Source organism: Martes martes (genome assembly GCF_963455335.1).
Source record: "Martes martes genome assembly, chromosome: 14".
Classification (NCBI taxonomy): Eukaryota; Metazoa; Chordata; class Mammalia; order Carnivora; family Mustelidae; genus Martes; species Martes martes.
Genome location: NC_137902.1, coordinates 28,342,362 through 28,368,602, shown reverse-complemented (window position 1 = coordinate 28,368,602; position 26,241 = coordinate 28,342,362). Strand labels below are relative to the sequence as shown.

General features: G+C 40.6%; 2 protein-coding genes across 3 annotated transcripts in view; one reads left to right on the top strand and one right to left on the bottom strand.

Annotated features, from left to right (window-relative positions):
- ENTPD7 (ectonucleoside triphosphate diphosphohydrolase 7) overlaps positions 1 to 3,961 on the top strand; it is a 40,262-nt gene extending 36,301 nt beyond the window's left edge. Inside the window, exon 13 of the mRNA XM_080823204.1 lies at positions 1,548 to 3,961. Within this exon, the coding sequence (XP_080679330.1) occupies positions 1,548 to 1,779 (232 nt within the window). The 3' untranslated portion in view covers positions 1,780 to 3,961. The remainder of the gene's footprint in view (positions 1 to 1,547) is intronic.
- A 7,819-nt stretch (positions 3,962 to 11,780) lies between these two features.
- COX15 (cytochrome c oxidase assembly homolog COX15) lies at positions 11,781 to 26,206 on the bottom strand. 2 transcript variants are annotated; one of them, XM_080823447.1, is made up of 9 exons: positions 26,001 to 26,206; positions 24,620 to 24,810; positions 22,844 to 22,966; positions 22,170 to 22,356; positions 20,087 to 20,254; positions 17,116 to 17,197; positions 15,486 to 15,640; positions 13,872 to 13,985; positions 11,781 to 12,639 (listed from the first exon to the last, which is right to left on the bottom strand). In XM_080823447.1, exons 1-9 carry the CDS (start codon positions 26,088 to 26,090, stop codon positions 12,508 to 12,510), a joined length of 1,242 nt encoding a protein of 413 aa, XP_080679573.1. In that variant the 5' UTR covers positions 26,091 to 26,206; the 3' UTR covers positions 11,781 to 12,507. The 2 variants fall into 2 exon arrangements, with proteins under 2 accessions (XP_080679573.1, XP_080679572.1); XM_080823446.1 differs by having other exon boundaries at positions 13,872 to 14,069; positions 26,001 to 26,173.
- Between the last annotated feature and the right edge of the window lie 35 nt (positions 26,207 to 26,241).

The following is a 26,241-nucleotide window of genomic DNA, read 5'->3' as shown; positions in this document are numbered from 1 at the left end:
GCATCTTGAGATCAGAGGATGTTGGTTGGTGTCTCAGAATAGGTTTTGTAAGTGACCTCTCTCCCTCAAAAAAGCATCCAAACTAACTCCCTTTATTACTATACTACACTGTGAACTGTTATTACTACCCAGGCATGTTGAAACAGAAAGAAGGTTGAAAATTTAATCCACAGTCTGTTCTTTAGCTTTTCAATTTCAGGAATTCAGTTTTATTTGTTTATCCATAGTAAATCCGTCTTTAGGATTGAGCTGTTACTTAACCAGTTCTAAGATAGCAAGTGATCAACTAAAATGCCATTCTTCAGTTACTACAGAAAACATTGGACTAGAGAACTGAGTAAGGTTGTGTGTATAGGGCATTCTTTCCTGATGAGTAGAGTCACTCTAGAGATCATGTCATTGACTTAGAAGGCTTTTTGGTGGGCCAGAATGAGAACAAAGCACATGAGAAGCCCTTCAGGGGGCATTGTCATCAAGCCGTGATTGCCTGATGTCTTGCTCTATGTACCATAAGATATATGGGATAATTTTTAGGTTCTCTTTCCTCTGGATTATTTCAGATAAACTAAAATGAATTTTTAATCTTTGCTGCCTGTTTCTCTAACCTCAGAAGGCAGGTGGCGGAGAGGGGTGAGAAGTGGGGAGCTAGAGAGTATGTTATCCAGATGGAGGGCTGATGACAGCCATGCATAGCTGTCCCAGCATCTGCCAGTTCTCATCTGTCAGGACAAGCCAGAAGTCCATATTTTACAGGCAGGCTTTTCAGTTTGGAGATTGACATTTTAAAAGAACGGTGCAGGTCAACAAAACAAAAATGGACCTGGTGTCTAGACTAAAGGGCAGCTTCTGTTCTTAAGCACACAGGCTGCTGCCCTTTGGCTTACAGGTCTCCTTACTTTTTTCCAGACTATAGTACTACTGACCAGGTGACAGCTTTCTCTAGACAGAGCCTAACCCCTCAGGAAGCACAGTCAATTTTGTTTTAAAGATTTAGATGCACTCTGATGTCTTAATTGAATTTAGGGGCCACCCTGTTCTTGTTAGTACTGTATTTACAAACTGGATGCATGTGTTTAGGGAATGGTATGGGGTCACTGTTAAGACTAAGGTTATAGAGGGGCACCTGGGTGGCTCAGTGGGTTAAAGCCTCTGCCTTTGGCTCAGGTCATGATCTCAGGGTCCTGGGATCGAGCCCCGCATTGGGCTCTCTGCTCAGCAGGGAGCGTGCTTCCTCTTCTCTCTCTCTGCCTGCCTCTCTGACTTCTCTTACTGTTCATTTTTTTTGCCTTCTAATTTTTTCCCCAGATCCCGGAGGATGTAGGCCTATGATGCTCCCTCCCCCTGTAGGCCCTGGCAAAGAAAGTGCAGGAGGAACCACACAGCAGTCCTCAGGCTGGAGACATTCTTTAGCTTTGCTTGCTCTGTGGAGCTAGTGTCCTGGCATATTTACACGAACAGCATAAAGTGGGATACCACTGGCCTTTTAAATCAGTATAGCTCTCTCTCTTTGAAATTAACATGACTGTCTACCTTCCTACTCTTCCTAGGGATCTACGGCAAGAAGGTGTCCGGCAGGCCCATGGCAGCTGGTTCCGCCTCTCCTTTGTCTACAACCACTATCTCTTCTTCGCCTGCATCCTGGTGGTGCTATTGGCCATCATCCTGTACCTTCTGCGTCTGCGCCGAATTCACCACCGACAAACTCGACCCTCAGCTCCACTGGACTTGCTGTGGATTGAGGAGGTGGTGCCCATGATTGGGGTACAGGTAGGGCCATGAGGCCAGACAAAGACTGGGGAAGCCCAAGTACCCCAGAGTGCTGCCCATTGAATTCCACCACTTTCTTGTTTTGGCCTCAGATGCTGCTTTGCCTGACCTTGGGATATTTGGCCTTGGAATTTCTACCTTAATATCTACTTTAATTCCTTTTCATTATCTAGGTCCTCTTCTCTGAGAGAAGCTGTAATTTAGTATGTGAAGAACTAAATAATGAGAGTTTGGTGCTAACAAAGAGGACCAATCTTAGTCCAGTGGAAGCATGCTTCTACCCCTTTATCTGAGAGGTCTGGTGTGTTTCTGGCATCTAGACTTTTCTCCCCTTGCTAAAGCATGAAGTTTGGCATTGGGCAGACTGGAAGCCTGGTTGTAACCAAACTGGAGCATCTGATACAAAGCCGAAGACATTCCAGCAAGTGCAGCAGCTGCTTCTTTCTCTGTAACAGAGATACCATTTATGTGGACATCCACACTCTTTAGTAGGGATCCAAGATACTTGCATTTCAGTGGAACAGATGTGAGCTTCCAGGCAAACAAAATAACATAGTTTCTTTGCTTACTTGACAAAGAAGCCATTATGAGTGTGGTCCGAGATCCCTGACATAATGTTGCTGATGTTAATTAATTAGTATGTGATTTTAAAAGGTTAGAACCCTTTCTAAGTGAATGGTAAGTTGAAGACTTTGATAGTATCTTATGTGATACCTGGTATGACCAGGATAGAAAATGTTTCTGTGTCTATGCGCTTCACCAGCTGTTTGGGCATTAATTTTTCTTTTCGAGCCTTAAGTGTGATTGTAGGATGGAGAAACTGATGGGATCGGAGATCTGGTTTTGTCTGGTTTTGAGTCACTGTCTCTAGGCCTATTTTTATGAGCTGCTTTACAGGAAAATTCAAAAAGAGTTCCTTTATTTCACTAAGATCAATATATAGTTCAGGGAGGGGTACATTTGGATTGTTTTTAAAGAAGGAAAGAACAGTGTCAGTAGAGTGGGCAAAGGCAATAAAATCCAAGCTCTTATTTATTAAAGTTTTCCTGAGAAATAGAAATTTTCTCAGTCTGACTCTTGAAATGTCTGAAAAGAAGCAAATTCTAAACTTGGGAATAAATAGGTAAATCTGTTAATAAGCCACCTGGCAACTTTCAGAACCTTTGTTAAGAGATTGCTCAGTCACAGATTGCACTTCCATTAGGGAGTAGAGAAGAGAAGCCATTTGATTACATTTTCATCCACTGTCCTTTAGGAGCTCTGTTCTGCCGGTACATGTAGCCTTTAATTTGCACCTTCCCCTGTGGGATCTTCCTCATGCTTTACCCTTTCCTACATGTAGCCTTAAATGTCCTTCCCAAGAATATGCTCCCAGACTTGAAGTAGCTTTCTTTTCTTTTTTTGTCACTTTATTTTTAGGGTTAGATGAGTACAGGGAATGATCCCTGACTTTAGTGGGGGAAAAAAGTAGAATTATTAAAATATAAATTCCATAGTGGGATCAGAAAGGAATTAAATGCTTCATAAAACAGAGAAAAAGAAATCCAGATCCTCCTAGAGATAAACTGAGATGAAAATAAGTATACTTACTCTTAGTTGGCAGGCGAAAAGATGATGAGTCTTAAATTGTTTTCAAATTAAATCAAAATGGATCTAGCAAAGAATCATAGCTCTCTCTGGAAATATTTTTACTTTTCATGAGGGCTTCATGTCACAGCAATTTCCTTTCATCTTTAAGACTTCTAAATTGCCTTGATTTTCTTTAACTTCTTACCTTTGTGTCACTGTGAGTGAGCCCTCACCTTATGAGTACTGCCTATAAATAATGTCAGAATATGTTTTTTGCTAGCCAGTGCCGCCTCCGGTACTCTTACTTTTTCCGTCATCTTGGTTTCCAAGTGAGATCTGGTCACGATCTGGCCAAAAGTTATCTAATTGGCTAATAGTGATCACATTCGTGTGCTCAAAATGAAGGTGAAGCAGGGAGGAGGTGGTGATGAGTCCAGTTTGAAAGCTCTTATTAATGAAGTTATTCTTCCTTCTGGTTATTATAATGATAGCTGCCATTTCTTAAGCTTTTACTGTGTACCATACACTCTTAAGAATTTTTATGTTATTTAATCATTATGACAGCCTTTCAGATGGATATTACTTTTTGTGTTCTTTTTATAATTTTATAAAGAAAACTCAGGATATCCTATGCTTATCATTTTTTTCAATGTAAATATTTCTTATTTTTAATTTATTTTAATTGGTTTCTGAGTTTTTGTTTAGTGTATTATATCCTGTTTATTATTTTAATATTATAGGATCTAGGCTTGGCTTTGTTACTGTATGATTTTTCAGAGTTCTTTGTATCAGTTTAAGAAGGACAAATTCTTATCATACTCCTCAGAAAAACTGAATATTTGCTGTTGGTATTGGTTCCTGTGCTGCTTTCATTACTCCCAATTAACAATTTTAAATGAAATCTCATTAGCTAGAAACAGAGGCCACTTATTCTTTGAAGGCCAATTACTTATATATATTGCTTTCTCATAATCGTCTTACGAATGGAATCAATCTTGCTTTTTAGCTCTTAGTTTTTAAAGATTTTTTTAAGATCCGTGTTTGTATTTCTGCGTTTTCAGTGGTTTCCTGTGAAGATAATTATAGTTTCATTGAATTCACATGCCAGCAGTTCCTTTGAATCTTAACCAACCAGTCTTCTTGATAACAGCAAAATGAATGTGAACTGTTTTTGTACTTTTATCATTAATGAGACAGGTCACAAATGTCAAAATCAGAGTCAGCTAAGAGGTGATGCTTTTATTAGTCTTACTATGGCACAACCCATCACTTTTTCTGAATTCTTGTCACTAGAACGTAATGAAAATCTGTGTAATACCCATGTATATGGCATTATGTTGACTTAAGTTGCAGTTAACTCTAGGTCAAATTATACTGTCTTTGTCTCTGTACCTTAGCTCCTTGGATTGATTTTCCTTGGTGCAGGGGATTTAGTCACTTTCCAATAGCCTTGTCTTAATCTTTCATGTTATCTAAAGCATTCTGCCTCCCCTTCCCTCAGCCTGACAGCTTTCTTTAACTTCAAAGGCCTTGGGCAGTGATTATTAATATGTGGTTGATTGAGTCTGTCATGCACTTGCTAAACTCATCTTTTCAGGGATTAACATTTAGTATCACATCCATATTTGTTGTTGTTGAGGTGTAGGTGACATATAACATCGTATTGGCTTCAGGTGTACAGCACAATGACTTGGTATTTATATACACTACAAAATGATCACCACAGTGAGTCTGGTTTTCCCCGTCACCATATAAAGTTAAAGTAACATGCAACTCGGTGTTATTGACTGTAGTCACCATGTTGAACATTATATCCCATGACGTGACTTATTTTATGACCCCTTCTTCTGTCTTGCCCACCCTGCCTGCTCCCCTGCGCTCTGGCAACCACCAATCTGTTTTCTGATAGGAGTTTTGTTGTTTCTTCTTTTGTGTTTTAGATTCTATATATAAGTGAAATCATACATTTGTCTTTCTCTGACTTATTTCACTTAGCGTAACACCACAGGGTCCATCTATGTCACAGATGGTAAGATTCCATTCTTTTTTGTGGCTGAAGTAATATTCTTTTGTGTGTGTGCTAGGGTGGGGGGGAGTTGTGTACGTCTTCTGTATTTGCTCATCCATCAATGGTCACTTTGGTTGTTTCCTTCTCTTGGCTATTGTGAATAATGCTGCAGTGAACATAGGGGTGCATATGCCTTTTTGAATTAGTGCTTTCATTTTCTTCAGATAAATACCTGGAAGTAGACTTGCTGGACCACATGGTAGTTACATTTTTAGTTTTTTGAGGGACCACCATACTGTCTTCCATTATGGCTGCACCAATTTATATTCACAATAGTACACAATAGTTCCCTTTTCTCTACATCCTCACCAATACTTGTTATTTCTTATCTTTTTGTTAATAGCCATCCTGACAGATGTGAGATGATATATCTCATGGTTTTGAGTTACATTTCTCTGGTAGTTACTGATGCTGAGAGCATCTTTTCACGTGCCCGTTGGCTGTCTGTATGTCTTTAGAAAAGTATCTGTTCAGGTTCTCTGCCCATTTTTAAATTAGATTGAGTTATATAGTTCTTTTTATAATTTGGATATTTAACCCTTTACCAGATTAGTGATTTGCGAATATCTTCTCCCATCCAGTAGGTTGCCTTTTTATGTTGTTGATGGTTTCCTTTGCTGTACAGGAGCTTTTTAGTTTGATACAGTTTCATTTGTTTATTTTGTTTTTTTTGCCGTTGCCATTAGAGTCAGATCTAAAAAAAATATAGCCAAGAGTGATGTCAGGAAGCTTATTGCCTATGTTTTCTTCTAGAAGTTTCATGGCTTCTGGTCTTATATTCAAGTTTTTAATCCATTTTGAGTTAATTTTTGTGTATGGTGTAAGATAGTGGTCCAGTTTCATTCTTTTCCATGTGGTTCTAAAGTTTTCCCAACACCATTTATTGAAGAGACTATCTTTTCCCCACTGCGTATTCTTGCCTCCTTTGTTGTAAATTCATGGATCATAAATGCAAGGGTTTATTTCTGGGCTTTCTATTCTGTTCCATTGATCTATGTTGTCTGTTTTTATGCCAATTCCATACTGTTTTAGTTACTATAGCTTTGTAATATAGTTTGAAATCAGGGACCATGATGCCTTCACATCCATATTTACATTTTTGAAATAAAATAACTTCTATTTCTTTTTTTTTTTCTTGATGTTAGTCACCATACAGCACTTCATTAGCTTTTGATGTAGTTTTCCATGATTCATTGTTTACATATAACACTCAGTGCTCCATGCAATACGTGCCCTCCTTCATACCCATCACCGGGCTAACCCATCCCCCCACCCCCTCCCCTCTGAAACCCTCAGTTTGTTTCCCGGAGTCCATAGTCTCTCATGGTTCATCTTCCCCTCTGACTTCCCCCCCTTCATTTTTCCTTTCCTTCTCCTAATGACCTCCATGCTATTCCTTATGTTCCACATAGAAGTGAAACCATATAATTGTCTTTCTCTGCTTGACTTACTTCATTTTGCATAATCCCCTCCAGTTCCATAACTTCTGCTTCTCACTGGTATCATCTAAATAGTTGCTCTCCCACCCCTATTCCTATACTTTTGTTTTGCTTTTTGTCAGCAGTGAAAGACAAGTGGGTGGTATGACTTAGGGGAAAGAAGACTGGCGTTGGGAACAGCAGACTTGGTTTTTTGTCCTGGCTTTGTCGTTGACTGGCTCTGGTATTCCAGGCAACTCACTTGCCCTCTCTGGTTCATTTCTCATCTATAAAACAAGGTGGCTAGACAAGATGCTCTGAGGCTGGTTCCAGAGGGACTAGGGGCTAACTGTTGGCCTAAGGAGCTTAAAGGTGAGGGAGAATGGAGGAAAGTGATAGAGTTTTAGGAAGTGGATTTTGGTCTTTGTTTTGAAAGGCCAGGTTGCCCAAGGGAGCCAGTGGTCATCTCCTACTTTATCCATTGTCCCTGACATTAAGGTTGATGGGAATGGAGTTTCCAACAGCAATCATTATATGTAAATTTCAGATGAGATTTCTGCAGCTGGGATTTTAGAGGTCCATCTTCTGTTAATGCCCTTGGTTTTATGGATGATGAAATTGAGGCCGAGAGCACTGGTAATATGTGCAGAGTCACAGTGAGTGGCCTCCTGGATTCTGTTTTCTCTGTTCTCTGTACTACGGATACATACCTTTGACAGCTGCAATGAAATTCTCATTGAATCTTCCGTAAGATTGTGTATTTCGACAGAATCTGTTCTTTATAATAGAGCTGACTGCAAGTAGCCATGCCCAATCTTTAGAATTGCTTCTGATCTTCATTTGTGATTGCTTTGCTCACATTTAGAAATAAAATATGAAAGAAATACTTCATTAGAGGGGCACCTGGGTGGCTCAGTGGGTTAAGCCTCTGCCTTCGGTTCAGGTCATGATCCTGGGGTCCTGGGATTGAGCCCGTATCAGGCTCTATGCTCAGCAGGGAGCCTGCTTCCCCCAACCCCCCCCCCCCCGCCTGCCTCTCTGCCTACTTGTGATCTCTGTCAAATAAATAAATAAAATCTTAAAAAAAAAAAAAACTTTGTTAGAAATAGCACGAAGTTGTGACTACATTTATTCTACCTTCTATATTTCTTTTAATACTTTTACATTTTAGATGTTTCTTTTAAACAATTTGCTTAATTTTGTACACTTTTCTTAACCACAGCAACTAAGCAATTCATCTGATGGTTAGAATTGATATTATTTAAGGTGTAAATGCCAATCAGATCTACCTCATTAATGAACTTGGCTGTAATTCTCGGGCAGTTCTCAGACTCCCTTACAGAAATAAAATGCTGTTCCTTTTTGCTGTCTTGAAACTTCTTTTCATACTAATTCAGAACTAGTATCTAATTTCCCTGTATGCTGTGGTGTGTGATGTCCCTTCATTTGGGATCAAGAATTAAGGTAGATTAGCCACAGATCCTTCAGATTCTCCCAGATGAGCAGCTTAGGTCATGTGTAGTTTCAGAGTCTGGCCACTAGGGCCACATGCGAGGATTTGGTTGGTGTTAACAAAAAATACTTGTTAAAAAACAAGGACTCTTTTATTCTATTACTAATAGATTTCCCGTGTATTATTACATAAGTGCTTCCCATTTACTCTAATTCATTATTTCCAGTTTGTCAGTGCCATTATTAGAGGGACAGAGGAGGTCAACATTTGTTGACCATTTTGTTTCTCTGGAAGTCTGAGCACTAAGAAAAGCCTTTTATTTGTAAAATCGAGTCATTACTCACTCATACTATAAGGACTTTTTACTTTAAAAGTGTATTCAATCATGGCCTGCCATTTTTATAAAAACCAAAGTTGAAAAATGTTTCTGAGTCACAGGATGTTTATAACCATGCATGCCTGATTTCAGGCAAGCCTGGGGACACGTCAGCTCCTGAGCCTCTCCTTTTTAAGTGGTGCCTGGGTTTGCAGCCCCCCTGGCGGTCTACCACTCTGTTTCTCCAGTGTTAAGGTAGCCCTGCTGCTTTCCCGAGGAGCCCCTCCTGCAGAGGACGTTCCCGAGTTTGGCCTGTTAAAAGTGGTAGTGGTGAAGGCTCTGTACCTTATTAGCTTCACAGCTTTCTCTGCAGGCAAGGATCCTAGATGAACACTCTGATTTTTGGTATTGCTGTCATTATGTTGTTTGAAATTCTCATTCCACGGTTCTCCTTTTTTGGAAGCCCTGACGTGTATACCTTGTCTCCTCCATCACTTCTGCCTTCAACAATGAACTCCGCAGTGTTGCAAGGCAGTTATTATGACCCACAGCCAGACAGTCCCTTCTTGCTTCAAAGAAACCAAAGGCTGCCTGTATTGCATCACTCTGGGGGGTTGCTAAGACTGTATGTTTTTCTAATGCTTCACATTAAGTAATTTTGCTCAATAGTTCTTAAAATTCTGTTAAATATTGTTAAACCAGTGTTGTACAAAAGTGCAATGCGTATTAGAGATGCACTGTCCCTTATGCTAGGACATGGGTATATGTGTTACATAGGCCAATATGGAACCCACCATTCATTCCAGAACTGGAAGGCTACAGATCAGCTGGTTATCTTCACGTCGTGAGCATCACTCTAGGCAACAGCTAATCAATACCTCTTCTACAATGGACATTTGTCAGTGTAAGTTAAAGACAAAAACATTTGTCAGTGTAAGTTAAAGACAAAAAATTCTGGACTGATAAAAAAGCCAGGTGTTTTAATTTCCTTTGATGTTTTAAAAACTGACAGAATTGTTGACAGACTTAAAAATATTAAGGGAAATTCATTTAATCTTCTAGATATATGATGACTTATTTTGAAGGAAGTATCTGGGACCTCGATCTGTAATTGTTCATTTTCCATTCACTCATGCAGTATTTGGTCTATGTCTGAAGCTGGGAATAATGCAAACATAACAATTCAGATAATCTCCATTCACCAAGAGCTCATAGATAGGCACACTATAGTTATATAGCTAAATGCAACCAAAATCTGTTTTTCCAAACTTACCTATCTGTAATAAAAGAAAAATGAAGTAAAACATTTGGAACTTGAACTTACTCTTTGCCACTTTGTTGGAGGGAACTGTAGAAGCCCAAGCATATGGCTTTTGGGGTTGGGTCAGACTGCTCTCTGCTGACTCAGTTATTAACTAAGGGCAACCTCAGTCTGGGGAATCATGAGATGATGAATAGGAATTTGACCCAGTCACCAGTTTCCTTTCTTTAAAGAATTCTATCTAGAAGAGGTGGTGATAACCTGTGAACACACTAGTAGGATCAGATTAAATGAGATGGGGGTGGGTAGAAATTTGGAGGGGATGGCAATAAGCCAGTCAAAACTTTCTAAGGTGCCTAGGCTATTAGGGCCTAGGCCAGTGGTGCCCAATTGCTTGCATGCTGAAATGACCTAGGGAATTTAAAATATATCTATTACTGCTTTCAGAGATCATGATTTAATTAGTCTTGGGTGAGGCTTGGGCTTCAAGATTTTCAAAAATTCTAATGTGAAAAAAGTTAGAAACTACTTCTAACAACAGCATAAGCCGTAGGATCCGGAATTTTTTTTAAAAAAATCAAAGACAAAATCTAACTTCTAATTGCTAAGAACTGCTTGAACATGGTAACTGTAGGTCACAATGAAACTCACAGAATATTGGACTTGAAAGGGAACTGAGATCATCTAATTGAGATTATAAATGGGCAAACCTTAGGCTATTTATGGCTCTCAGATATGTTCAGTCTGCATCACGTTCTAAAAACCCTGAAATTAGTTGCTAACCCATGAGAGCTTTCACATAAAAATCTAGATGTTCTGTTTCTTTAAAAAAATCAGATCTGACAACTTGACCTACACAGTAGCAACAGGCCAGAGCCCAGCAATGGTTTAACCCCTTAGCTGGGGCACCTGCTCTCCACTTTGCCACAGTCTTCACCAGCCATACCCTAGTGGGTGTTAGTTTTGATCCAACTCTTCCCTTCTACAAAACAAGAAACTAGCTTTCTGTTTTTCTTTTTACCCACTGCTCCCAGCTCCGCAGCATAAGGAAGCTCATTCCTTCTGCATGAAAGAGCTTCAGCTTCTGAAGGGCAGGAATCTTGCTCTCTCCAAATGTTCTCCTCCAGCTAAATACCCCTAGTTCCTTCAAGTCTTCCCTGTGGGGTATAGGGTTCTGGAGTCCTCACCATCCTGGTCCCTTCCTCTGGATACATATTTAGTGGTCCGTGTCTTCCTTAAATGTGGTACCCATGATGAAACACAGCACTTGCATAGAGGTATTCTGAGTGTGGCTGTGACACCTCCATTGATGAAACCTGTAACACCACTGATTTTTTTTATCAGTGTCATCATACCATTGGTGCATGTTGAGCCTGTGGCCAACTGAAATCTCTGTCTTTTTTATATGAAATGATATGATGCCAGGTTTCTCCACCTCAAAGTTATACGACCTATTTAATTAAAATGAGAATGTTACATTTATAATCTTTAATTTCATCTTGCTGGTACCACTGTGGAATTGTTTTGAGTTGTGACTGTCATCTATATTACATTAGCAATGCTAAGTTGTTCCATCCTCAAATCCGATCTTTGTGATGCCTTTATCCAAATCACCAGTTTAAAAAAATAAAGTTGAGGGGTGCCTGGGTGGCTCAGTGGGTTAAAGCCTTTGCCTTCCGGTCAGGTCATGATCCCAGGGTCCTGGGATTGAGCCCCGCATTGGGCTCTCTGCTCAGCGGGCAGCCTGCTTTCCCCTGCTCTCTCTGCGTGCCTCTCTGCCAGATTAATAAATAAAATCTTAAAAAAAAAATAAGTTGAATAAGACAAAGTCCTGTGAAATAGCAACAGAGACCAAAAGACTAAAATTACAACGATTAATTAAACAAAAATTTGTTTACGTATCTGAATAGATGTCCATGTACTACATATACCATCAAGACCATACTTTAATTATCCATGAGGCTGTTCGGAAACCCTTTCAGGAACTGACTCAGACTAGGTATTCCATTCATCTAACCTAGCGATGTAACAGCACAATCAAAAGAAGAACTAGGTTAGTGCTTGATGAGTCAAAGTGGGTTACCAGTGATTTTCTCCTTTGCTAAGTACTTATAAGCCATTTTGCTACATACAGACATTAAGCTTGTCAAATTGCACCCTTTCCCCATTGTGAAAATCAGGATACCAGAAGACACTATTTCCTGCCAAAGGCTCTCTGGCTACTTTAGGGTGTGCGCCAGTCCTTCCCTTTGAATCTTCACCTGATGGAAGTGAAGCTGAGAACCTAAAGAACTTCTACTTAGACATAACTCAGGACTCAGGAGGTCAAGGAGATGAAGTGATGCATGTAGAATCAAAAGCCTGCCAACGTTAAGAAATCTGAAACAGTCTATTAAGAAGCAGCAAAGGCAAACATTTCTTTAGTACATTAAACATGATTTTCAACAAGAAAACCAAATTTACAAATATTTTAAAAAGGACTCTTAAACATACTTAATGACACTCTTGATCCAGTGACTTTGTCAAAAACAAAGAATTTTAAATAATTTGACCAATTTGGTATGCCAAGGTCATCCTTTTAGAAAACTCCCGAGTTCTGTGCTCTCTGATGAGCTCTCAAAAGCACTTTCAGTCCTAGGAAGCTGATCCTGAGAATTATTTTGGGACTCTTCGGAGTTCACTCATGAGCCAAAGGGCAACACTGAGCAGAGCCAGGGAGCCCGACTGGTGAGTAGCAGCCAAAGGAGTTGGAACGTACATCAGCAGAGTGCTAATGCCCAAGCCCACCTGTTACAGAGGAAAGAAGGCAGTAAAAAAAAGCAGGAACCACAAATTCAGAATTGACATGACTGGGCATGGACAACCAGATACATAAACCTCCACATTCTCCCATCAAAACATTAAAAATATGTATTTTAAAATTTTCACAAGTATACTCACAGCAGAGAAAATTCAAACAAAATAGATAAACCTAAAATTCTCCTTAATAATCTTTTATTCTAGCCCAGCTACCCTCCCCAAAGATAGTCATCAGTTTCCATACACCTGTACTTTTGTATCTGTGTTTATAAAGAAACATACTTTTGTGCTTTAAAAAATGGGGTTGGGGGCGCCTGGGTGGCTCAGTGGGTTAAAGCCTCTGCCTTCGGCTCAGGTCATGATCCCAGGGTCCTGGCATCGAGCCCCGCGTCGGGCTCTCTGCTTGGCGGGAAGCCTGCTTCCCTTCCTCTCTCTCTCTGCCTGCCTCTCTGCCTGCCTGTAATCTCTGTCTGTCACATAAATAAATAAAATCTTAAAAAAAAATGGGGTTCTGTTACTTGCTTTTTTTTCACTTAACAATATATGTCTTGAGATGTTATTATTTTGAACTGCTACACAGTATTACATAGTATGTGTGTACCATTGTTGTTTATTTAGGTGGTTTCTGGTTTTTCTTGTTATCACAGCAATTCTACCATGAAATTACTTTGTACACAGGTCTTTGTGCCTTAGAATATTTCTAGAGCAGGCACTAAGAAGTCAATTTGTTGGACCAATGGATTATACATTTAACATTTTAAAAGCTATTGCCAAACTGCCCTCTGAAAAAACTATACCAACTCATGCTCTCACCAAGAATATAGGAAGGTATCCATTTTCCTAACCCTACGCCAATACCTGATTATCTTTTCAAAAAAATTTTCCCCCAATCTGACAGGCACAAAATGGCAAGCATTGTTTTAATTTGCTCCTCTCTGATAATGAGTGAGGCTAAAGACCTTTTCATGTTTATTGGCCATTTATTGTTCCTCTTGTGAGAACTGTGTATATTGATAACCCTCATTTTATTTTCTGAGTCTTTATTATTTCTTTATCTTTATTAAGATAAAAATCTTAAATAAATAATACATAAAATTTATTAGAAGATATATAAAGATATAATCAATATTATAAATACTGAAAATATTTTCTCCTAGCCTGTCACCTTTCTTTAACTTAGTTTTGGGGTCACCCTCAGACCAAAAATAAGTGGTTTGTACCTGTGTATATGCCAAAGCTAGCAGAGTAGCTGCGGCCATCTTGGTCCTTCGAGGAAGGGAGATTCTCCGGGAGAGGAAGTAGAGCACTGTAATGGCTGTAACTGAAGTGATTCCCTGCGGGGACGAAGGCCTCTCATCAAGAATCAGGAAGAAATGCTCCACCCTCCTGCTTTCTGCTTGTCCGCTGCCATCTCTCCTCTAGGACCAGTGAGTCACCCTGAGGGTTCCTTGTCCCAGACCCAGAGAACCGTCTGTGGCTCCTCCTATAATTACTCCTTGGTCTCCTCCATGCTCTTCTGCTTGCCACTTAAATGCTCGTGTTCCCTGAGGCTTTACCAGCAGTTTCTGCACCTATGACTCTACGCACTCTCTCTTCTCACGTGGGTGCCCCCCGCAAGGTGTGGCCCTCACCTCTGAAATCACTCTTTGCATCCTAATGCCTCATTTTACCTCCTCTCTAATCCTGTATTTTTAAAGCAGGGCTGACCCCAGCACATGAAGCTTATTACCTTCCTGGGCCGTCAGTAGAGGAGGTAGTGGTACTGGCAACTAGGCTAAAAATAAGCCCAAGTCTCATTTCCATTCCCCACTCTGGCAACATGATCTCCTCCCCCACTTCCATGATGTCAAGGAGAATGTTTTTCTATCATTTTATGTATCTACTTTTCCTTTCAGAGCTGTCCATGATGACAATTCAACCGGACTTTACTTATTACAAAATGTTGGTGGAGGGGCCTGAGCCCAAACAAGGTAACTGGCCCAAGCCCCAGTGTTGCCTTTGGGGATCTGAGGCCTCTGGACCTCTCTCTGGGTGTGCTGCAATCATCACACCCAACACACCTCAATCTGACGACATCCTCCATCTCTAGCCCGATGCTCATTTCAATAGTCCCATGTCTGGGTGTGTCTTAAGCATGCCACAGAACAAACTTTGATATCTTCTTTACCTTCATTCCTATAACCCAATCTTCTATTCCTTAGAGCCTCTCTCTGATCCACCATTCTCTTCAAGCCCTGCTCCTCCATGCAGCCTAGAGCCCCACCACTCTCACCTGCATTACTGCAATGGTCCCTCTGCTTCCTGCTGGCCTCCCTGCTGCCAGTCTTGCCCTGCTCCAGTGTATCACGCCCAGGCTACCAAGCCAATCTTAACATGACCCCAGCAGGCCCTCAATAAGTATCAGCTTAATTAAGATGAGAAATATTTATGATGCTCTTAGCATCCTGGGGTTTTGGGTCAGCTCTGACAGTTATGTGTTCAGTAACCACTGCCTTTGCCCTCTCTTCTCTACTCAGCCTCAATTCCACTAAAATCACTCTCCTATGCGTGTGTAGGATTGAGGGATGTTATCCTTTGCCAGATGGTAAAAGGCACATGTGAACTTCAGTAAGGCAGTATTATCCCCAAAGCCAGAATCTGGCTGGAACAGGTGTGGGTAATTAGGACAAAAACATCCCATCAGAGAATTGGTGGGAAATTTCTTCTAAAAAGCAAAGGAAATCTAGTGCCCATGGTATTCTACCCTCTCAGGGCTGCCATCAGTGCTTCAGACACCCCAAAGACTGGGAGAGGCTCCCTGGACTCAGCAGCAGGTAACCACCAGTCAGACTCACCAAAATCCGGTGATCAAACTGCACCATGGTGGGATTCTCAAAAACATTCTTCAGGATGGGGGAGAAGGTAAAGAGATCCTCTGGGATCCAAGATTCTCCCATCTTCGGGAAAGAGTTGTACACAAGCCCAGCATCCAGCCCTGCCACAAAAGCCCCTATATTCCAAGGTAAATGGTATTTATTAAAATGAGAGCGAAAAGAGCTCAAATACTAGTTCTGCCACAGAAAAAGTCTATTATCCCAGAGTTAAACAAAAGGAATCAAGAATAAAAAGATCTACAGAAGGGGTTCTCAAACAGAGAATATACATCAGCATCACCATGGGAACTTAAAAAACAAAACAAAACAACACAAGTGCATCCTCACCTTCTCCCACCAAAGATTCTGCATGTCTCCCATAACTAGAAGCTCTAGAGCAAGGCACATTGGATGGAAACACTCCCTTAGTGATTTTGATGCCCTCCTTATCCCACTACGAACGCCATCTATTCTGGAAATGCTCTTCCCTCGGATACCTGCATAATTTACTCCTTCATTTCCTCACATCTCCACTCAATGTCACCTTATCAAAGAGATCACCCCCATGATCCTGTGTAAGACAGCACTTGCCCAAACTCACCTCTATCCCCTTATCCTGCTTAATTTTTTTCATAGCACTGAACACCATCTGCCATATGTTTTCATTGTTTATTATCTGTCTTCCCCAAGTGCTCAGAAAAATGTTTGTTGAGTGAACACAGAAGTGAAAAATTTATAAACTAAATATTGGATAAACATATAAAGTATCCATGAGTTAATGGATGACTGATCCATTATTTATGATCAAAGGCGGACTCAGGGATGTTTAGATCACATTCCTTGTTTTTAAAAATAGCACATATAAAGTCAAAATTCATGTTCTTCCATCAAAAATGGAGGGAGGTGAATCACTGGTTTGATGGTTCTCATTGGAGCAGTGCTACTGAACAGAACTTTCTGTGATGATAGAAATGTTCTATATCTGCCAGCCAACACAGTAGCTGCTAGCCATATGTGGTTACTGAGCACTTAAAATGTGGGTAGCGTGACTGATGAACTAAATTTTACATTTTATTTAATTTTAATTAAGTTTAGACAGGCATGTGAGGCTAGCGATTAATGTACTGGATGGTACAGTACTTGAGTAAGAGAGGTAGGGTAGAGATGTGATTTAAAGAATGAAAAAGACCTGTATCAGTCTCTTTGCCCCAATGAGCTCCTCATCTTGAGGAAAGGACTTTTCTCTGATTTGCACCTAGCCTTTGCTACATGCCAGGTACTTTTCTAAGCATTTCACATGTATCACTCATACTATTACTAACATCCCCATTATGAGGCTCAAGAGGCTATACAGCTTGCCCAAGGTCAGAGAGTTCATAGGTGGTAAAGCCAGGATTCGAACCTAGGCAGTCTGGATCCAGATAAATGCTCAATATTTGTGTTCAAATGACTGGGAAGCAGAGTTTTTGGAAGGGAGGGAGGAAAAGAAAACAGAGAAGGGAGATGATGGGTAAGGAAAGGCAAGTGTGAAGGACAAAGTGTTTGGCAAGAGACCCCCCCCCCCCATGAGAGGGGAACAAAACTAGACCACGCGAGATGTGAAGAGTCCTACCTGAGAGTGCAGTGAGGAACACCAGGCCTGCTGTTCCATGAGCACATCGCCTCAGCCACAGGAGCTGACGAGTTTCAGGCAACTAAAGAAGAAAAGAAAACCATTCCGATAAACTGTACTGCAGGAACTAAGGGAGACAGCAAGGATCTCCAAGGCCAAACCCAAGTGACAATCTGAGGTCAGATCTTCTTTGATGCCCTAAATAGGTTAAGCAGTCCCAGGAGATTTTCTGGTCTAACATGCATCATATTTTACTACGTTTATACATTTACTGTCTGTCTTCCCTGCTATCCTGTAAGTCTTGTGAAGGCAGGAACTGCCATCTGTCCTGCTTAGTGAAGTAATCCTAGCTCAGGGCTTGGTATGTAAGTACTCAATACATACCTGCTCAATAATGATTTGCATTGTTCAAGGGGAAAATGCTTCACCATGGTTGAAATGATCTGCCTTAAGACACGGGACTAGATTTTCATGTTGTTTGTGATATTTCATGTTTAGCAAATATAGTCAGAATCAAAATTGTATGAAATCCCTGAAGTAGAGGGGCACCTGGGCGGCATTGTCGGTTAAGCTTCCAACTCCTGGTTTCAGTTCAAGCAGTGATCTCAGGTCATGAGATCAAGCCCTGTGTCGGGCTCCACGCTCAGCCCACAGCCTGCTTGAGGCTCTCTGTCTCCCTCCCTTCCCTCCTGCTCCTCCCCACTGTGTGCACTCTCTCTCAAATATATAAATCTTTAAAAGGAATGGGGTGCCTGGTGGCCTGGGTGGCTCAGTGGGTTTAGCCTCTGCCTTTGGCTCAGGTCATGATCTCAGGGTCCTGGGATCGAGCCCCGAGTCGGGCTGTCCACTCAGCAGGGAGCCTGCTTGCCTTCCTCTCTCTCCGCCTGCCTCTCTAGGCAGTAAGGAACACTTGTGATCTCTACTTGTGATCTCTAGGACATGATCTCAGGGTCCTGCGATTGAGCCCCGCATTGGGCTCTCTGCTCAGCAGAGAGCTTCCCCCTCTCTCTCTGCCTGCCTCTCTGCCTACTTGTGATCTCTGTCTGTCAAATAAATAAATAAAATCTTTAAAAAAATAAATAAATAAAAAATAATAAAAAATAAAAAGAAATCCCAAAGGTAGAGATTCTTAAATTTAGTGTTTTCATAAAATCAAAATTTCGTTTTATTTCTACTATAGCCAACTTCCGATACTAATCAGTGAATCAACAAATAATTAAGAACTTTATAAACAGATTACCATAAAGATACAAAGGAGTTAAGTCAGAGTGCTGCCTTTCAATGGTCTATAATCTAGTATATGAAGAGAGAGCTATCATTACTAAGATACCATAGGACTATCTATCAGAACTTTTAAATTATCAATTATCAATTATTAATTATTATCAATTATCTGTTGCCATCCAACAAAACTTTCTATGATGATGGAAATGTTCAATTATCTGCAGTGGCCAATATGTGGCTAATGGGGACCCGAAATGAGGCCACTGCACCTGAAAATTAAATAAAAAGTTAACTTTTTTCATTTTTAAAATTTTAAATTTATTTTTAATATTTTATTTACTTATTTGACAAAGGGAGACACAGTGAAGACAGAACAGCAGGGGGAGTGGGTGAGGGAGAAGCAGGCTTCCTGCTGAGCTGGGTGCCTGATGCAGGGCTCAATCCTAGGACCTTAGGATCATAACCTGAGCCGAAGGCAGATGCTTAACAACTGAGCAACCCAGGTGCCCCAAAAGTTAATTTTTTTAAACTTTAAGTAAATAACTGCTTTTTAAAAAATAAATTTATTTAATTTTAATTAAAATTTAAATAGCCACATGTGACTAGTAGATACTCTGTTGGAGAACACAGCACTACATGTTTGACTACCATCTCAAATCCTTTCTGCAATTAGTGGAATATGAATAAGTAAGAAGAGAAAAACCATTGATAATTTAAAAAGTCATTGGCAACCTTTCATGGTACCATTTCCCATAGAGAGTGTTTAGGAGTGTGTGGATATATGTGTGGCATGTACAGAGTGCCATGTACATGGGTGTCTATGTACAGAGGTGAGTGGGTGGGAGTGCCAGATGACAAGAATTTAAAGAGTGGGTTGTCAGCAAGTACAGTTACACATGTAGGCAATTCATCTGAGAAGTCCAGCTTTGAAAGAGAGTAATAATTATTCTGATGTAGATTGTCTACTATACCAATGTTTTGACCCCATCTGGCTTCCCTGTGGGAATGACTGCCAAGTCCACAACTCCCTTCCATACCGGAATCAAGGCTACTGGCTCCAAGTACCTATTGGATAATTCTACTTAAAAGTTCTACTGTCATCTCAAACTTCATTCCATCAACAGGTTATCCAGGTCAACCATAACTTCAATACCTAAAATAATACTCATTTTTAGAAAAACTAGTATTTTCCTTTAATCAGCATACAGGAAAATACTTTCAGGCAAGATCACAAGAGCAGACTTGTCAGACTTGATGAATGGTAGGTCCCCACCTAAAGAACAAATAACTCTCATGGCTCTCGTATACCCTCAGAGGTCCAGAAACAGCTCTCACTCTGGCCTTCCTCACCGGCTAGCCACCGTTCATCTAGGAGTCACAACTGGTTGAGGGGGATAGCTCTTGTTGCAACACCTTCCCACCATTCCTAAAATTCGTGTTTTCACTTTCCCCAGTAGGCAATGCTGACGGAATATCTGGGTCCAGTACTAAGTTTCCTTTGAATGAGTTGCTCCAGCTCAAAAGAATAATGGTACATTTTACTATGCAGTTCCAAAGCCCTTCAGAGTCTCGAAGTGCAATGTTGCTGTCATCTTCGGTTATACCTAATTGCTGGCAAATTGGTAGATGTTACTCAAGGAATGTGTGCATATGGATTGATAATTTCCCATTAGAAGCAGAATTTCTGTTCCTCTGACCTTGTCAGCATCTGTGCAGATATACCAATAATATAGACTGACTTTTTTACCTTGTGCTGAGGTAGCAGCAGTGAGAGTGAAGTCCATAAGCTGGCGCAATAAAGAACAAGAGCTGATCCCAGGTGGGCAGCGAGGCGATACTGACTGACTCGAGGGATGTCATGGGAGTCTGGTTTTTCTTCTAATCCACTTTTCACCATATACCATCCCAACAGACCCTGGAACCAAAAACACAAGAGGCAAATAAAACAAGGCTGGATCTGTCCATTCAACTTTACTACGTGAGAAAGTGAGTTGTCAGTTATCGGGAAATACTCCCCACCTGACCTCTCATTTCCATACCTTCCCATATCCCCAGTATCTCAGGAGTCATACCCTACCCACATTTTCACATATAGCACCATAAATGCTTAACCACTGTTTAGATTAACATTTTATTAAAGTGTAAGCCAAATGTAGAAAAGTACACATTAGCTTATCTACAGGCAAAACCTTACAAATACTTGATAAAATTTAACATTATGTAAAATGAAATGTAAGTAAAATATAAGAATAAAAGGAAAGTTTTTCTATAAAAACCAGATTTAGTGTTTTGGAAAAGCTTTGATAAAGATAATTGCTTAAAAACAATTATTGTCAAGTTAGTAGGAATAGACAATTATAAAAGTCTTGGGTGGAGAGGAATCATAAAAATCTGTAAGGCTTTGCTGGCAGATGGCTTTGCAAATGTCTAAGTTTCCACTCCTCTTTTAAGGAAAATGAAATGAAATGGTAGTTTATGGGGATGCAAGAGATCAGAAGTTAAACTCCAATCAGAGAAATCAAAGAACAGGACTTAGTTCTTTGTTTTTAAAAAAAAAAAAGTATGAAAGTACATGTTTAAGCTTAAAAGTTCAAGGTATGTATTACTCTGATACCCTGCTTTAATTTTTTTCAATTAATACAAATGTCAGTTTCACTTCTATCAGATAAGATACAGCCCTTTCAACACTGCCCTCCCAAGTCAATAGAAGCATGTCAGAGAGGTAGGGTTCGCCTACCTCTTCTTCTTCTTCTTTTTTTTTAAATTAACATATAATGTATTATTTGCTTTAGGGGTACAGGTCTGTGAATCATCAGTCTTATACAATTCACAGCTCTCCCACCTCTTCTAACAGATCTCCTCAGGAAATCTTTTAGGGCGTCTCTAGCCCCCTTTGTGATTACCCTGGATGTTCTAATAAGCTTGATTCCATCTGCATAGGATATTGGAAGACAAAGGAGTATAGAGTGTGATTTGCCAGCTTCACTTTCTTCTTCCCATAATCCTATGTGCCATCTTCAAATTGCTGCCTCCCTGGGAGTCTGCTTTAGGGTGGTTTTTGTTTTTGTTTTTTTCATTCCAAAATAAACTTTCACTTTTTTTAACCAACCCTCCCCTAATTATTGTTAGACTTTTATTATGTCTCTTTATCTCTTTCTATGGTTTCTATTTTTTCTCTTCCATCTCCCTCTTTAATTCCTTCTAATTGGTTCTTACTACTTTTGAGCTCAATTAGCCAATTAGCTTCTTCCTGATCAAATTTTGATGTTTCTTTGATGCTCTAAGATGCTCTCAGAGGGCCTATAATTGTGACCCAAATACTTATATGTACCTTCTCTCATATTCCTTTTCTTGGATCTCAGTCTCAGCAAACCCCTTAACTGTGGGAATCTTCGAATTTGCTTCTTCAGCCATTCTAGCACAGGGATTCCATTCCCCATCTAGCAGACAAGTCAGAAAAGAAGAGACAAGAACCCAGGAGGAGAGCCATGAGAGGAAAGAACCTCTTGTGACTTAAAAATGTATTAACCAAGTGCTTACTAATTCCAGGCACTAAACTAACTACTTTATATGCATGATCTATCTTATTTAAGTCATAGAACCTAACCAGTAGGCACTATTATTATCCCTATTTACAAGTAAAGAAAGCATCGTCTACAGAAGGTAGAGAACTTGCCCTACTAAGTGACAGGGCCGGGCCATACCTGAAACACTAAAATTCATCCTCTTTTCTACTCTGTTATACAGACTCAGATTCCTTCCTTAAAAACAATCCCAACGAGGGAGCTCCTGGTAGCATCTCTGGCTTCCCAAACTTGAATAAATCTTACCTGGAAGCAGACTAACCCACATAGGGCAAGAACACGTCCTTTCATGCCACGGCTGAGCCAGCCCTTTCTCCAAAAGTAGGCAGCAGGCAGGATGTATGCGAGGCCCACAAGGCGACCCCACATTCGGTGTGAGTACTCCATGTACCAGATAAACTTGAATTCGGCCAGTGTCATATCATGATTCAAGCTGGGTGAAAAGGGAAGTCAAAAAAGAAAGAAGAAACATCCTGATTTTTATTTCCAGACAGAATGCAGGAGCATTCTCAGTTTCGAAGCTTGAAATGAAAGGTCTGCTTTCTTCCTCATCAGTGATCTCAGGATCACTTTGGAACTGGAGGTTTAGAGTAGGAAGCTCACTAAACATTAGCTGAAGCAAATATCGAGAAACAGTGGAATTTCACCATACTAAAATGTTTAAATAAGCAAAAGATTGAAAGGGCCCAGTGGGATGTTTACTTGATTTTCTATTATACTTACTTTTTAAAAAAACGATTTTATTTATTTATTTGAGAGAGAAAATGAGAGAGAGCGAGAGCATTAGCGGGGACAGAGAGAAGCAAACTCCCCTGCTGAGCAGGGGCTCAATGGGGCTCAATCCCAGGACCCCAGGATCATGACTTGAGCTGAAGGCAGATGCATCACTGACTGAACCACCCAGGGGCCCCTATACTTACATTTTAAATTCCGGAAATTGCTGATATTTTTGGAATTCTGTTTCCCATTCCTCTTGACTAGCAGGTGGCTTCATCTCCTTTATCAAATGCCAGTCTACCATTGAGAGGCCAGACTCTGTCAACCTTAAGATAGGAAAGAAGTGTGTGTGATACATGCACACACACACATGCACACACAATGCTGGATTTCTCATAAATGGTTTACAGAACCAAATGGATCTGAACTTAACCCCTCTAAAGGCAAACACATCATTTTAGTGTATTCTTTTTTGACACCTTGCTTTCTTCTTACTGCTTAAAATTTCACCAGAAACAGCTGCCATCAGATACAAATTTCTTTACTCCTTGTTCTCTCGATCCTTTAATTCAGCTCTCTTTACTTCCTTCTTTTACTAGCATTCTTTAACAGGTAAAATCAACCCTTAGAGCAAAGAAATGTGCCCTCAATGAATAAGTGACATTATTTACAGAGGGAAAAGAGATTTGTTGCAGATATAAAACACTTTAGACTCTTGAGTGAATTTAAAGCTAATAAAACTTAAATTTGTCACAATTTCCCTTAACAGTCTATATAACATATGGTATTTTGAAATAAGAGCACAGGGAATGTGGAGAGAATTTGAGGAACACATACTGTATTAACACCAGAAGGTATTTTCACCAAAAGGTGTGTCCCTAAAGTGAAAGGCTGATTTAAGTCGGAGGCAGCAAACGTTTAAGATGAACCTGGAATATCTTATCCAGAAAGCAAAGAATTTAGTTACTAGGATTCTGTCAAAAAGACCCAGGAGGCAATATGAAGAGGCTCTCATTGACTAAAGATGGAACAATCTGACCATATCATCAGTGCAATGGATCGAAATATCAAATACATTTAAACCTATGAACTTATAATACTTAAAACCCAAACCCTTTATTGATCACCTTTGGAGGATGCTTGGAAACCAACTTATTACTTTCAAAACTGGCAAATAAAGAGAAATATTCAAGTATTTATCCTGCCTTTCTTATAGAAACTGTACCTTACAATAACAAAATTGTTGATGAGGGCAAGTTTTTCTCTAGAGTTGAGCTAATAAAATATTACAGTTTTGCAACTGTAATAAAATCATGGATCTAGGCAATGATCATCAATGGCTGTTGGCATCTCTAATGGACACCAGATATTTATGAATGTCGTAATCACCTGTGAAGTATTTTGCCCCCTGCTCCCAACCTGAATCTGATCAAGCAAAAAGTGGTTTACTGGAAATACTGGGGGTAATGGGACATGTTAAACACCACCACAAGTATGCAGTTAACAAAATCCAGACTGGGAAACTCCATAGGAACAATCAGTTACGTTTCTTTAATAGCAAAAAAAACTACATGAAATGGGGGAGGGAGGGAGAAGAATCTATAGATTTAAAGAGACCTAAGAGGCATACAAAACAACTGTGATCCGTTTATATGCATTTAATTCAAACAAACTGTTTTTTTTTTTTTAATTTTTGAGACAAACTTGAAAACTGTTTGTAGAGGGAAAATATATACAAATAATGCACAGCAAACAGGTAAGACCTAAACCAGGCTTTATGAAGGGCTCCCAATAACAAAACTCTATAAACTGTTCTATGGCAGGCAAGCCCTCAGACATGTCCCACTTTAGGCCTCAGTTTCTACATATATAAAATGGGGGAGTAAGACTAGATGATTCCTAAGGTCCCTTCCCCCTTGGTCATCCTGTGCTTCTACTGATGACCCAAAGAGCTGACTCGCTACAAGCAAATTACTCACCTAGTCACTCCACCAAGAATAACTGCTCCAGCCACTGTTCCACTGCAGACCAGGAGCCATCGGCCTACCACCCGCTCAGCAGCTTTTGAGGGAAAGGACACTGTACCCCTTCCAGACTGCAAAGTTACTTCAGAGATGGTGCTGTACTGCCCTGGCCTCAGGGAGCGCCTGATCCCACAGCTGCAACCACACTAAGGATCAAGACAGACAAATTACAACTGGCGACAGAGGGAAAGGCCTCAGTCCACTGTTCTCAAACACAATCCCACTCTGTCTAGACTGGAGTACCCTGTATGGCCACATCTCCACCGCTTCTGCCCTAGTAAATCATCATCTCCTATCTGGATTACTGCATCCAGCCCACAACTGGCTCTCCTCTAGTTTTGCCTCACTCCAATCCAGCCCCACACTACAAGACCCTTCTGGTCTCTGCATACTTCCCCCAGGCTTTACACCTAGATATGGATTATTTTCTTTCTTGCTGACTAGGATGCTCCCTGCCTCCTTACTGAGATTATCTACATCTCAGTTCAGATGCCACCTCCTCTGGGAAATATTCCTAGATTCTCCTGGGTCTGCAACAGGTCATTCCCCCAGCACACTGTACCTTTCCTATCTCAGCCCTTAAAACATTATAATGTACTTCAGGCTTATTTGTTTCCATCTCCCACTAAGCTGAGTTGCAGGACAGAAGTGTCTGGTCAGTCTGGCTCTTTGTCTCCTGCCACTTTTGCTCCTAACACAGTTCCCTTACATAATAAGATCTTAATAAAGATTTGACAAATGAATTACAAATGAATTAACTGTGCTTTCCTCCAGGGCAGGAGCCTTTTGGTATTTACCTTTTGCTTCCCAGCTCCCAAGACATAATAATCACTCAATAATTATTTGTTGAGCCAATGCACGTCCTCTTCTGACTCTGTCCCTGAGTCTAAAGATTCGTGTTGTTTCCTAACTTCAGTCAAATTAAGCGTCAATTTCCTTCTCTGTAGGATGGGGTTATAAGTTCCTTACCTGGCTACGTGGGGACTTTCAGCAAAAACCAAATATATAGGTAAAAATTACTGAGCTCTTACTATGTGCTAAACGCTTGCTGTATATGAAGTTAATTAACCCTTACCACAACTGTACGAAGTAGGCATTGCTATTCCCATTTCACAGATGGAAGGAATTAAGGCACAGAAAGGTTACTTAACTTGGTTAATACCGTGTAGCCAGTAAGTGGCAAGTCCGGATCCTACCTCAGGGGCTCTGGGTACAAAAAAATGTGCTGTGAATTCTAAGGAACTACGGGAATGTGCTGTGGGGTTATCTGTTATCTTTCTCCTGACTCTTTCGACCCTTGTACGATTCCGCGACCAAGTCCTCTGCGGTGCAATACCTGGGTTCTAGGCGCCGCCCTAGGAACAAGGAGCCAGAGACACGGGCTCCCCACCAAGGCCTTCAGGGGCGGAAAGAATAATCGCTGCATACTGAAGACAGTGCAAAGAAACCACGTCCAAACCCCAGCTCTCTGCGGTCTCCTTTCTCCACCACCGAACACAGAGACACTTCCGGGTCATACAGCGTGACCCCTCCTTCTCAGAAGGCAAGAAGCGACTGCGACTGCGTCAGCGACTCCC